Source organism: Engraulis encrasicolus, chromosome 24 (assembly GCF_034702125.1).
Source record: "Engraulis encrasicolus isolate BLACKSEA-1 chromosome 24, IST_EnEncr_1.0, whole genome shotgun sequence".
NCBI lineage: Eukaryota > Metazoa > Chordata > Actinopteri > Clupeiformes > Engraulidae > Engraulis > Engraulis encrasicolus.
The window spans coordinates 35,569,805-35,583,670 of record NC_085880.1 but is presented as its reverse complement, the minus strand read 5'-3'; the positions used below and the strand labels follow the sequence as shown (position 1 = coordinate 35,583,670).

At 44.4% G+C, this 13,866-nt stretch overlaps 1 protein-coding gene across 1 annotated transcript; it reads right to left on the bottom strand.

The window, feature by feature from the left end:
* Positions 1-10,254, bottom strand: LOC134441086 (uncharacterized). The gene is made up of 4 exons (XM_063191276.1): positions 9,430-10,254; positions 8,084-8,115; positions 4,882-4,950; positions 1-1,939 (listed from the first exon to the last, which is right to left on the bottom strand). Exons 1-4 carry the CDS (start codon positions 10,252-10,254, stop codon positions 7-9), a joined length of 2,859 nt encoding a protein of 952 aa, XP_063047346.1. The 3' UTR covers positions 1-6.
* Positions 10,255-13,866: the final 3,612 nt, after the last annotated feature.

Below are 13,866 nucleotides of genomic sequence, written 5' to 3'. Positions count from 1 at the left end.
TTCCAATCAGGATGGGGGTTGGGGGAGGGGTGGGGTCAACGTTGTTTGGCGTTGATGCCATCTCATGTGGCTATGGAGACCGATTTTGGATCCGCACACTCTTCCACAGATGGAGCAGGCATGCCCTGATGTTTGAGAGGAGTTGTCTTCTGCCTTCTGGTGTCGCTGTGCACGTCTTGTAGTCCTCCTTTCAATAAAGATGTTGTTTATTTGCTCAGTTGCTTTCTTGCAGGTCTTTCTCCAGGCTGGTCTGTTGGCAGCTAGGTCCTCAAGGTGACCAGGGTTGATGTTGCAATGCCTCAGGAGATCTTTTGTGTAGTCCTTGTAGCGTCTCTTCTGGCCACCAGGAGCCCGCTTTGATGCGGGTAGTTGCCCATAGAGGACTTGATGTGGGAGACGGTATCCAGGCATGCGGATGGTGTGGCCAACCCAGCGTAGATGTCTGTTGGCCAAAGCTGCCTCCATGCTGATGGTGCCAGTCGTACTCAGGATGTCAGTGTGGGGGATCCGGTCTTCCCAGGACAGACTGAGTATTTTCTGTAGACATCTGATGTGAAACATCTCCAGGCTTTTTATGTGGCGTCTGTATGGGGTCCATGTTTCTGCCCCATACAGTAGGGTGGATACACACACTGCGTTGTACACTGCTACTTTGGTGCTGATTTTCAGATTTTTGTTATCAAACACTCTTTTCCGGAGGCGGCCAAAAGCAGATGAGGCTTTATTTATGCGGTTGTGTATTTCACTGTCAAGACAGGTGTCAGCAGAAACTGTGCAGCCTAAGTAAGTGAACTGGTCAACGATGTTGAGTGGATTTCCATTTATATAAAACGTAGCAGGTGATGAAGATTCAGTGGAGAGTTGAGCCATGATCTCAGTTTTCTTTGTGTTAACCTGAAGACCAAAGGATGTGTAAAGAGCTGAAATGGTGTCCAGGGCATGCTGCATAGACTCAGGAGTGTGTGCCACGATAGCACAGTCATCTGCGTACTGGAGTTCATGGATGTGGTCTGTTGATGTCTTTGTGTGAGCCTGAAGCCGTCTGATGTTGAAGAGGCTACCATCGAGGCGATATTCCAAGTCCACACCATGTTTGTGCTGCAGGGCATGGTGGAGTAGGTCTGTGACTGCTGAGAGGAGGAGGTTAAAGAGTACTGGTGCCAGGACACAGCCTTGCTTTACCCCAACATTGACAGTGAAGGGCTCAGACTGCAGTCCTCCCATGACAACTCTGGCTTGCATTCCATCATGTAGCTGCTTTAGGATGGAGAGGAACTTGGGTGGCACACCGAGTTTGTGGAGTTGTTTCCAGAGCATGTCACGGTTTATGGTGTCAAATGCTTTGCTGAGATCAATAAATGCAATGTAAAGGTCTCTGTGCTGCTCTCTGCTCTTTTCCTGTAGTTGCCGCAGAGCAAAGATCATATCAGTTGTTGATCTGGACCTTCGGAAACCGCACTGCGTTTCAGGTAGAGTGCATTCTGAGATATACTTCACCAGTCGAGACAGCATGATTTTTGCAAGGACTTTACCAGCTGTGGAGAGGAGGGATATTCCACGACTGTTTCCACAGTCTGCTCTGTCACCTTTCTGCTTGTAGAGGACAATGATGTTAGCATCCTTCCAGTCCTGGGGCACTATCTCAGATATCCAGATTTGGGTGATGAGAAGGTGTAAACGGCGCATGAGAAGATAGCCTCCATGTTTGAACACCTCTGGTGGGATACCATCAGGTCCTGGGCTTTTGTTGTTTTTTAAGCTCCTGATGGCCTTGGATGTTTCGCTGAAGTCAGGAGGGCTGTCTAGGTGTCGCATCTGAGGCATAACTGGTGCCTTGTCGAGGATGTTGAGGTCTACAGGGTTGATGTGGTTTAGTAGACTTTCAAAGTGATTGGCCCAGCGGTCAAGGATCTCTTGGCGGTCCTTGAGAAGACTGTCTCTGTGAATAATTTCACATTATCACTTTAACAATTTCACTGTATTACCTTATCAAATTTACCTGAAAGAACACACAGGAAACAGAGGTAGCATTTAAAATCTGCGAGCGACGATGGGTTATCTGCCCTTACAGATGGTACATTGAAAATGGCAGCCCAACTCCACCCGAGACGTAGCCATGCTTTTATTTGGTCCTAAAAGCTAACGTCATCTTTCAAAGTTATCAATCTTCATGTCAACCTGGAAACATCTGGCTATCTGCCAGGACAATTGTAGGAAAAGTCCCTCTGACTTGGAAAGCAGGAAGGGCCAGCATCGCAGGGCCAGGAAACCCACAGACGCAGAGTCAGACAGAAATACAGAGAGGAAAAGCAGACAAGACAGAAAACAACTTAACTAGAGACCTATATCTATGAATTCAAATGGATATATTTTCATAAAATGTATAAATGCAGTCAATTTATTCACATATCCCTCCTGTTTATGAAAATGTAACCATTATTACTTAACAATCACCGTGGCTTTTACGCATGGTGTGTAGAATGAAAATGTTAAAATATAAAGGTCAGAGCTATGCAGAACCATTACACTGCGTTAGTCTGCTCCATAAAGATTGAGCACTAAAATGTACAACAGTCAGTCAATAAAATATGAAACTTCCTTCAAAGTTGACACTCTTGGTTACCCAAACTTTTCCCCAAAGAAATTATGAATGGCCCCTTTATTGAACCACCCACTGTTTGCAAACCCATGTGAAAATAATCAGCAAATTAAATGAAACAATAAAATAATGGAAAAGATTAACTCAATGAAACAATCAGTAAATATGCATGAAATCAATGAAACAATTAGGTGTGCAGTATACCCCTAACCTGTCTTACTTGCAGAAGTGGTCACTAACTAATGTCCATAATGTCCATCTTGTTGTTGTTATTGCCAGACCAGTCTCTCTCTCTCTCTCTCTCCTCGCCCATCGCTCTGTCTCTCTCTCTCTCGTGGCCACCCTTATGGGCAGCTGTCGTTGCTCCGTCAGATCCAGTCTTTGCATGTGTCCATAGCACCCCTCCAGATGAGGACTGTCCGAGCCTTGGAAACACTCGGCCAAGCCCTTTGAGGAGAAGGTATCACGAGACACCCCCTACAAATCCAGTACCGTTCAACTCAGTCTTTCAGCAATCTTTCGACGATCTCTGGTACATTTCTTTGGCACCAGTCCGTGGATGCTGGCATCAGCTCCTTGCCTGCATGGCACTGTGGCAAACCCTCAGCGACTCTTTTGCACTCCTCCAGTCTTTCTCAAGCTGGCAGGATTCAGTCCTGGCATTTGTGCCCACACCTGCCATCAGGTCCAACTGACCTCAGCTCCTTGAACTCTGTCCATCGAAACTCCTCGAACGTCTCCTGACGCCCCTTTGTCACTTGAAACAACTCAGTCCTCTTTCAATCAGAAAGAACACCGTCCATTAATCCACAAAACTTTCAAAACGACATCGTTGATCCTCCGGAAACAGCAACAGATCATCTCAGCAGAGACAACCCTTTTGATGACATCAGTCCAACTGTCCATGTTGAACTTTTTTTCCTCACTTGAGAGACAGCTCTGTTCTTTGAGAGAGATTCTCAGAGAGGCAGAGAGATCATCCACTGGCAACCTTCCATGATGGTTTTCTCCTCTTCGACCACTCCTCAATTTCCACCTGTAACTACAAATAAATGTTAGCACACACCCAAATTATTTCACCGATTTCAACAATCAGTGTCAGTGTATACACTAAACCTCAACCTATATGATGTTGTATGCATGTATGGTGCATTCTAGTGAACTTGTTCATGACCTAAAACAATTCGTTTGGCAAAAATTATTTAAAACTCTACACTCTACCCCCCTTCCACAGAGAATAGAATTATTTTCTGTGGAACAGGTCAACTTCTCATATCTGAGAGGTACTTTGTGCCTACTGCAATCTCACGAATGCTTCGCACGCTTACAGTATTAAAACTCCAAGTCTCCAACGTTAATGTTAACCAAAATAAAATAAGTTCCCCAAAATGAATAAACAAACTATGCAAACTGAAATCAAAATAAAATAAGAATGAAACTAAAAATGAGAATGAGAATGAGTTTTTGAACTGCTCTAAAGCATTACCTTAAACTCCTACGGTCTCAAATTTAGCGTTACTCACAGTCTGTGTTTTTCCCCCTCTCTGTCACCATGCACCCCTGCATGCAGTGTCCTTTTACGACAGGTCGTAAAATTCCTTCCTTAGCTACTGAGAGGGAGAGACACACACACACATCCCTGGTTATAACATGTGTTATTACAGATGCTAAAAATACTCCACTGAGTAATGTTAAGAGAATTATTAGCTATCAATAGCAGTGACTCAAAAATAAAATAAGACATCTTAGGTGATGAATTTCAAACTGAAATTAAACCTTTCAAAGAAATAAACAAACCAAAATCCCATAAAGGTAAACCAAAGTAAAGAAACTAGAAGATAAATAGACTCAATGTGTTTAGTCTATGTGTTGCTGTATTTCTCTACCGTTTTTCTTAAGATTTTCCTAATTTTGAGTTACTTAACAAACAACAGACATTTACACTCACCACAATGGAAGACTCCACACCACCTTGTCTCTTCCATTGCCTTCTTACAACAAGCACTCAATATTCTTTCTCTAAAGGATCCACACACTCACCCAAACTTACCAACAACAGTGTTGACAAAACAAAACCCAAAACAACCCAAAGCATTGTTTCATAACTTGTACTTGAAATTAAAATAGACAACACTATTACGGGAGGACAACATTGTACAGCAAAATGATGAAAAAGAAAGCAATGTAATCCCAAAACATAACATGAAACAGTCTCATGTCTCAGTTTCACAATAGTTAGGCCTGCACAAATCACTTTGTAACAGAAGGCATGCAGGTCTCACTGTCCGTCGTTCATGAGGTCATGGTAGATGTAGGGTCCTATCCCAACTCTTGTCAGTAAGGACAGCACACTTAAAATAGGGAGAGGAAAACAAAGTTTGGGAACACATGCCATCAAAACACTACACACAATTCATAAAACTGGCAACACAAACCACCTTGCTGTCAGCATCGTCACAAATAAGATAGGATGAGATTTGTCTTCACATAAAACTGTGGCACATAACCACTTTTGAAAGAAATAAAATGAAGTCATAACTGCGTCTCATAATATTTTGAAACAAGTAGGCTTATATAAAATGCAAGGTTAAATCTCACCCAACTTGTACATTTTGACCCAATCAACCATAAACCATACTTAAAGCAAAATCAAATCCAGACAGAGGGGAGAAAAATAAAAGCAAACAAAACTGACAAATAAAATAAAGAAATAAATCACAGTTGGGAGATAGTAAAACAAACCTACTGCTTTAATGACTAGACTAGTGAGTCCAGTTAGGTAAACCCAACTCACGGCACAGTCGCTTCTCAGAGGTACTCAACCCCAGTGTGAGGAAGCGCCTTCATGCACACCGGACCTCCAGCGACATCCAGTAATTGTCATTGAAAAGTTAAGTATCACCATACTGCAGGACAATGACAACACAGTGTCGCGAACAATGCATCACAAGTTCAGTAGTGCCATTTAGGTAACAGGACATTCATAACACCATGTCTGAACGGATTAAAAGAAAAAGGGAAAGAAAACCGGACCATCCCTCAGAAAAGCTTAGGCCTACGTTCAAACCAGTATTAAAACACAAAAAAAACAAACAAACAGATCCATTAGGGATTATGAAACATGTGAAAGTTGCAAAGACTACTCAAATTACTCAAATGGTCTTGGCTATAAAAAGCTTGAGCATGCAGGTTCACAATGAAATTTCAGAAACAAAAACAAATACATTGTGGAAACAAAATGTGTAAAAATAAAATGAAAAGAACAGGATGACAAACCTCCATGTCGACACAGCCCATCATATGCGAAAGAACAAAAATGGTCCCCAAAAATAACTTTGCAGTAAATAAAAACACATTCCATGTTTTGCTGTTTATACTCAGGAAAGTCAAATGTCTCTTGGACATTCTGGAGGATCACACCAACACGGATCAGACCATCCTTCACTAGACAGCACAATCACTCATTCTTTACGTGCACTTAGTGAAGCAAACCACTCACATAGACAAACAGAAACTCACACAACCCGGGGAGTGACACACACCCACACACACAGCATTCACACAGCCGGCATTCAAACATAAACAAACATGGACATGGACATGGACACAAACATGAACATGGGCCCATTGAGACAAACAGAGACATACAGACAGGTAGCCTAACCTATCAATTTAGAAAAAGTGTTAAGTTATGTCACACTCACTGCTCATTGACGAAGTGGAAGGGATATTTCACAAGTTATCGCCATTGCCAGCTAACTTCCACTGCGACAAGAGCAAGTTGGGTGTGCACACTAGACATTGAACAAATCAGTTCTTCTAAGTATATTTGTCATCTCCACTCGAGTTCTTCTTGTCTAGGGAACAATGTCGAGCCCAATGACCCGTCATACCACATGCAAAGCACAAATTATATTTTCGTCTCTCACCCATACACCCTAAGTGTCCTCTACCCTTCCCCCTCCTCTGGGCACGGCTACCACGCACTGGATTCTCAGTCTTTGGGAAAGAGAGTGCTCGAAAATCATCCAATAAGTCCCGATCTGCAGTCTGGGAATAATTTTCCACTACTGAGGATTGGGAGCGAGTATTTGTTCTACTCATTGTAGGGGTGGCAGAATTGACCTCGAGGGTCATCACCCCCTTTAACACATTGTGTGAGTAGAGAGGAAATGGGACAGGCGTCCGTTCAACTCGTGCTACGGCAAGAGCATCAGGCGGAGCAGGGGGAACAACTAGGCCTATAGTAGACCTACAGGGTGTTGTGAGTGGAGCTGGGTGGTCCTGATATTGACCTCCTTCCTCACACCTTGTAACAGTCAACACATGGTCATCAGACACATACACAACAGTAACATCATCATGTACTTTGTCAGTTTGCATATGCGTCATTTGCCTATTCCTAAGTTTTGCTTCAGCAAGCCACAATTCACACACTCTGGCTTCTTCTTCATACTCAGCCATTTTTTCTTTGTGGCGAAGAAGCACATTTTCTAATAAGGCCTCACAATTTTCAATTGTAAGGCTTCCATTAAAGCCATATTTTACATTCCATCGCCTCACATAAGCTGAGGAGCCAGAATGCCGTTTTTCCATAAATTCAATATCACCACCATGATCAGGCTTTGGATTTGTGGCACCCATGACATAAAATGAGCTCGCTTCAAGAGATATAACGTGGTGTGACAAACCACCAGTTAGACTCTCAAAACAAAATATCACAAAGAAAGAGTACCTCAGCGTCCTGCCAAGGTTGAAATGTCACCATATGTCACCGGCTGAGGCAACACAAGTGGCTAAAAATAATTTAGAAAAAAAACTTTCATCAATTTTGACAAAACAAAACAGAAAGATGTCCAACAATTACTGTACGACCTGCAGTCCTAAATTAATCACAGAGAAGTAAAATAGCACCGCATTTCGGGGAAGCATCCTCTGTCTCAACTATGACAAAATTTTGAAAAGTTAAATTCTAATTGCAGAGGTTTAAAATTGCCATAAACAGAATTTGTTCAGTATCCAACTATTACTTTACACATTCAGCTAACAGCCAACTGCGGGGAAGTACTGCTCATTCTCTGATATGCAATAAATTAAACCGTTCGTATGATGAGAACCCATTGTCTTGTAACAAAACAAGGACAGAATTCGGACAGGCTACCTACAGGTTCCAAATACAGGTAATTTCCCATGCTACATGGCAAAATTCCCGGAGACAACGCTCTATAAACAGGACATTTCCCATGCTACATGGCAAAATTCCCGGAGACAACGCTCTATAAACAGGACATTTCCCATGCTACATGGCAAAATTCCCGGAGACAACGCTCTATATACCGGTATGCTTGCCTGAAAAGGACTCACGTATATTACAGCCTGAAAAGGACTCACGTATGTTACAGCCTACAGGGCTTACAGCGTCAAGCCTAGGTCTTGATGCCCAACCAGCCACTAGCCAGGACTTAAGTAGTTCAAACTACTTACGCACGTCTGCGGAATGCCGTCAAGCCCCGGTCCTGGGGGAAAGACCAGAGTTCAACCTCCAAGATCCACGACTCTCACGTGGTGCGCACACTCTTCAGCATCAACAATGACCTGTCACCCCAGGAACGAGCTATCCTGGCAAAAAAAATTTAGAAATAAAAAATCCGAATCCATACTACCTCTATCCTGTGGGTCGCAGTTGGTTCTTTACTCAGTCAGTCGTCGCTGAATATGAAGGCGTAGTGAGGCAAAGTCACCTATTTCAGGATCCCAGTGAAAACTTGGTGTCCAGGCGTCCTTACGTCTTCACATATCAGGGAGGACAATTTTTTGAGTTCGGCTATCGAAGGACCAAAACATGTGAATAATTTCACATTATCACTTTAACAATTTCACTGTATTACCTTATCAAATTTACCTGAAAGAACACACAGGAAACAGAGGTAGCATTTAAAATCTGCGAGCGACGATGGGTTATCTGCCCTTACAGATGGTACATTGAAAATGGCAGCCCAACTCCACCCGAGACGTAGCCATGCTTTTATTTGGTCCTAAAAGCTAACGTCATCTTTCAAAGTTATCAATCTTCATGTCAACCTGGAAACATCTGGCTATCTGCCAGGACAATTGTAGGAAAAGTCCCTCTGACTTGGAAAGCAGGAAGGGCCAGCATCGCAGGGCCAGGAAACCCACAGACGCAGAGTCAGACAGAAATACAGAGAGGAAAAGCAGACAAGACAGAAAACAACTTAACTAGAGACCTATATCTATGAATTCAAATGGATATATTTTCATAAAATGTATAAATGCAGTCAATTTATTCACAGTCTCCAGCAGCAGTTCGGACAGGGGTGAAAATCTGCTTCCTAGGACCATATATGGTTTTGATGGCATCGTAGAAGCCATGAGTGTCATTGCAATCAGCAAGGTGTTGAATCTCTTTAGCTTTTTCTAACCACCAGGTGTCTTGCATGCTCCTCAGAGCCAGTTGTGCTTTGGCTCTGGCCTTAGTGAAGTTGGATTTCAAGGTGGGGCATTGTGGGTTAGAAAGCAGAGTTTTGTGAGCCTGCTGTTTTTCTTGTAGAACTGTGTGGATAAGGGAGGAGTTGTTGTCAAACCAGTCTTGATGCTGTTTGGCCTTGGTGCCTAAGGCTTTTGATGCTGCAGAGTGTATAGCTACAGATAGAGCTGGCCAGCCTTTGTCATCAGTGTCGCAGGTTGCAGGCAAGGTGACGGCGGAGATTGGCAATGGTGTCTGGGTTGGATAAAGCTGCAGTGTTCAGTCTTTTCTTTGGGGCCGTCTTAGGGCGACAGGGATGAATGTCAAGATGTAGTTTAGATCTGACCATGCGGTGGTCAGTCCAGCACTCTGCCCCGCGCATGGCTCTGGTAATGGTTACGTCCTTTCTATCCCTTTGGCGGACAATGATGTAGTCCAGGAGATGCCAGTGCTTAGATCTGGGGTGCTGCCAGGTGGTTCTGAGATGTTTCTTCATCTGGAAGATGGTGTTTGTGATAAGTAGCTGGTGTTCTGCACAGAGGGATAGTAGCCGATGTCCATTGCTGTTCATTTTCCCTACCCCATGCTGTCCGATGACCTTGTCCCAGATTAGATGTTCTGTACCTACTCTAGCATTGAAGTCACCCATAAGGAGGAGTTTGTCTGTAGCAGGGGTTTTCTGGATTACTGCATCAAGGCTCCTGTAGAAGTCTTCTTTGATTGCGATATCTGCATCCAAGGTTGGTGCATAGGCGCTGATAATGGTGACAAAGCGTTTCTTGGCAAGAGGAATACGCCAAGTCATGAGTCGCTCGCTGATGCCAACAGGGGATTCTGGGATGTGCTGCAGAAGCTTGGTTTTCACAGCAAAACCCACACCGTGGATACGACGTGTGCCTTCAGGAAGCCCTTTCCAGAAGAAGGTGTAGCCTGCACCCACTTCTGTAAGGGAATCCTCGCCATGTAGTCTGGTCTCACTGAGGGCTGCAATATCGATGTTATATCTTCCGAGCTCAAGGGCTACAAGAGCTGTCCTTCGTTTAGGCCTGTTGGATGGTTCAGGCATGTCCAATAGGGTGCGAACATTCCAGGTGGCAATGTTCAGATGAATATTTTTCTTTTTAGTTTTTCGGCCGCAGTAGGGGATACTCTGATGACTGCGGCTAGCCATCCAGAGTATTTGAGGAACAGACAATGTTTAGACCACCTTTTCTAGGTCCTTCCCCGTCAGGGGTGAGCAGTGTGGAGCTGCTCAGACACAGTGAAAGCTGCCGAGGTGATGCGCTGCCCCATCCCGCAACACAACGACCGTCACTCCACTGCCGCCTGTGTGCGTGGTTTGACTAGACACTCCCAGCCACATCCTTGGCCTGTGCCTTCCGCCATTCCACATCGCCACAGGGCTTTGGTTGGGGGACTTGAAGGGTGGGGTTGACAGGACGGGAATGGATGGAACAAGGAGCTTGCGCTAGGAAAGAGATTAGGGTGAGGGTAGGGGTGCGCAGTCCTTACTCCCACCATTCTTCACTCAAACAGAGTAGCTTCCAGTGGCATGAGGAACTCATGACGACCTTCACTCTGGTTTGAGCTGCAGGGGACTGCCAGTAATCCGGTCTGCTGGGTTCTGCCTATTGCTTGTCCCCACCTGCAGATTTGTGTTCAGGGTTTACTCCCCTAGCCTTCATCCGCCTTCCCAGCCGTTGTGGTACATCTCCCTGTTGCCATCCTCCGCCCGGTCCGCCGTTGAGGTCTTTGCTATTTACCCATAGGTGGGGCAGGGGTTGACGGGCAGCAGGGCATGTCCACACTAGAGCGGGCCTGCATGCCGCGTCTCTGGGGCCCCCTGCTACTCCGAGATCCCATACAACTTTGCCTGGAACCGCAGGGTACCAGTTACCGTGCGTGGCCACGAGGAGGCGTGTATAGGTCTTGGCAATGGAGAGGCTGTGTACCGGCAGAGGAGACTTACGCGCTCGGCTCCTCTTTTCGCCTCCCCCCAAAGGAGGTGGCTAGCCGGCGGCGGTAGCTGAAAGCAGAGAGCAACAAGCAGAAGCGACATGCAGCATGCACTAACCTGCACTAACCAGCATGCACTAAACTGCAAGCACTAGTTCTACTCCAACACTACTGCACTGACGCATCACATGCCCTGTGTCTAACACACACACACACACACACACACACACACACACACACACACACACACACACACACACACACACACACACACACACACTGTGTTCTGTTATTGTTGCGTCCTTTCTCAAATCAAATAATCAATTTTGTACAAACTATTTGTGTAGTTTGTGTGGTTGTGTGAGCGTTAGTTATTCTTACTCAATCAGTTCAGTGACAGAAATGCACAGTTAGAAGAAGTGAAATCGGTTCTTAGTATAGCCTGTGATTTGCAGAAGGGGGAATGTAGTGTGTCTGTGTGGCGAGGCAAGGGAGCACATTGGAATTCATGGCATGGAGAAGGAGAGGAGAAGGGGCTATCAGGGACACTCAATCACCTTCATTTGGCAGATATTCATCAATGCATGCGGCCCAGTCAGATTATCCTCTCTTCTCTCTCCACCTTGGTCTGTCCTGTTTTTGTCTCTCTTTCTGCATGTCTTTCTCTTTGTTCGTCTCTCTTTCTCTGTCTGCCTTTCTAGTATCTTTCATTTCTTCCCTCGCTGTCTGTCTGTTCTCTCCCCACCCCCTATCTCTGTCTTTCACGCATGCACACGCACACATGCGCACACACACGCACACACACACACACACACAAACACACACAGATAGAGAGGTAGAGAATTTGTATCAGCAGAGTTTGTTGGTCTGTACTCATATATTGTGATACTCTTTCTTTGTTTCAGTCTATTAACGATAACCATGAAAACGGCAGCTGATTGATGAGTACAAATCTGCAAATAAAGAAATACAGATGCAGTTTGGATGTCTGAAGAAGATGTTACCTTAACGTCGAAACGTCAGTCTGTATGTTATGTACCCTGACTGAATAGTAAAACTAATAAGAAGGCATCGAACCTGTGTCGGTATGCTTATATTTATTATTTGCATATCCTGGTCTTGCCCTGGTTGCACTGACTGCATTGTTTGCCGTAGCGCAGATAATATTTCCCTTTGTGTTTTCTATCACAAATGCAGCTGTTTAGGAGAAAGTGGCGTATGGAAATGCCCATCTGTGTTGAGGGGCTTAATTGCTCTTCGGTGTTGGCTGAGTCTCGAGGAGAACAGTGGGTCAGTTAGAGTTGAACAAGAATAGCTCTGTGTGTAGTGAGAGAACAGGCAGAGCAGGAACCGACAGAATAGCAGATCGGGTGGAGTGTGTGTGTGTGTGTGTGTGTGTGTGTGTGTGTGTGTATAATGTAATACATTACATTATATTATATTATATTATACTATATTATATTATATTATGATACTATAATATAGGCTCATAATATTGGCATAAATGATAAATAAATAGGTTATTACTGAAGTATTTTTTCCACAAGGAATAGCCCTATTAATTAATGCTAATGTTTATCTCACTCATTTAATCTCACTCATCATATCCACTCACAGTTTAGCAAGTCAGAGTCATTCACATTTGAATGCCTCTTTGACAGCTCAAAGTTTGCGTGACAGCTCTTGACTTGCGCTTTCTAATGAATCTGCTGATCGTAAATTCAAGACGCTTTTCTATACAAGTGGAAACGCAGCGCGGGAACAACAGAAATTCCAGAGCTGGACTGAAAACTTTCCAGTATCACGCAAAATTCGTGAAATGACTGTCATGTTGGGGACACTTGGACAAGTATAAGGCAGTGCTTAATTTGAGCCGGATCATGCCGGAACAGGATCCCCCACCTCGTAATTTTGACCCCCCTGTGTTCCGGGACTTATTATGGCTGATCCGGAACCTCTCGTGAATGAATAAAAAAAATATAGAGAGACTACTATATTGTAACGGACTATTAGCCTGGTCCTGACCATCCCATAATACTGAGAGCGCAGCATTATCCCATGTTCGCTACATTTCCCATCTCACCGAGCAGCCTATAGGCCTAAATTGGGGTTGAGACTGTCAGGATCGCAACAACCACAAGCCGAGTGAGCAAGCGAGAAGGAACCATGAAGTGTGCGCGCAGAGACGACCGCCATTTCTGAATGCTAAAGCCAGACACTGATGTGCGCTGTTCCAAATTGAGACCGAGCGCGCAAGTCTGCAAACAAGGGTTTGCAAAAGTGCACTACTTAAAAAATGAGAAAATATGTTCGTTGTGTTGATCTGAGTTATTTCTTGTGTGTTGGTCAGTGTTTTTATTCATATTTGGAAAGGTAACAAGGCTAAACCAAATGCAGTCTTATTGCTGCCTGACGCCCAACTCATAACCTTTAAAACTTTAAAATAGCCTACAGTCGGCTGCACCGCTACAATATGGTAGCTGAAGGCAACGCGCACCGACTGAAAACAAAACTATCGACATTGCCTATTTTGTCGTCACGACGCACGGGCATGTAAGTTAATTATTCGACATATTGGATTTCCAATGGAAAACAAAGCCATCTTACAATAGTGTAAGATAGTGTGTTTGTTTGAGTGAACGGGAGAGGATTCTGAAGTGCTTTTGGGGACTTGTCTGCAAGCATGGAGGAGGCCAAGTTAAAATTTAGCAACATTCAAGACGAAAGTCGCGACCTCCCCACTTTATTGCAGTAGGAGAAGTCCAGCGTTTGCGTGGCTATTTTGGTGGGAAAGCACAATTGGTAGCCTACTGCTTGTCCCATACAT

Coding starts and splice junctions, on each gene's coding strand:
- LOC134441086 (XM_063191276.1), bottom strand. CDS start 10,254: ATGGCTAGCCGCAGTCATCAGAGTATCCCCTACTGCGGCCGAAAAACT. Junction 8,116..9,429: donor GCTGGACTGACCACCGCATG/GTCAGATCTAAA, acceptor TCTTTCCCCCAG/GACCGGGGCTTGACGGCATT. Junction 1,940..4,881: donor GACCTCATGAACGACGGACA/GTGAGACCTGCA, acceptor AATTATTCACAG/AGACAGTCTTCTCAAGGACC.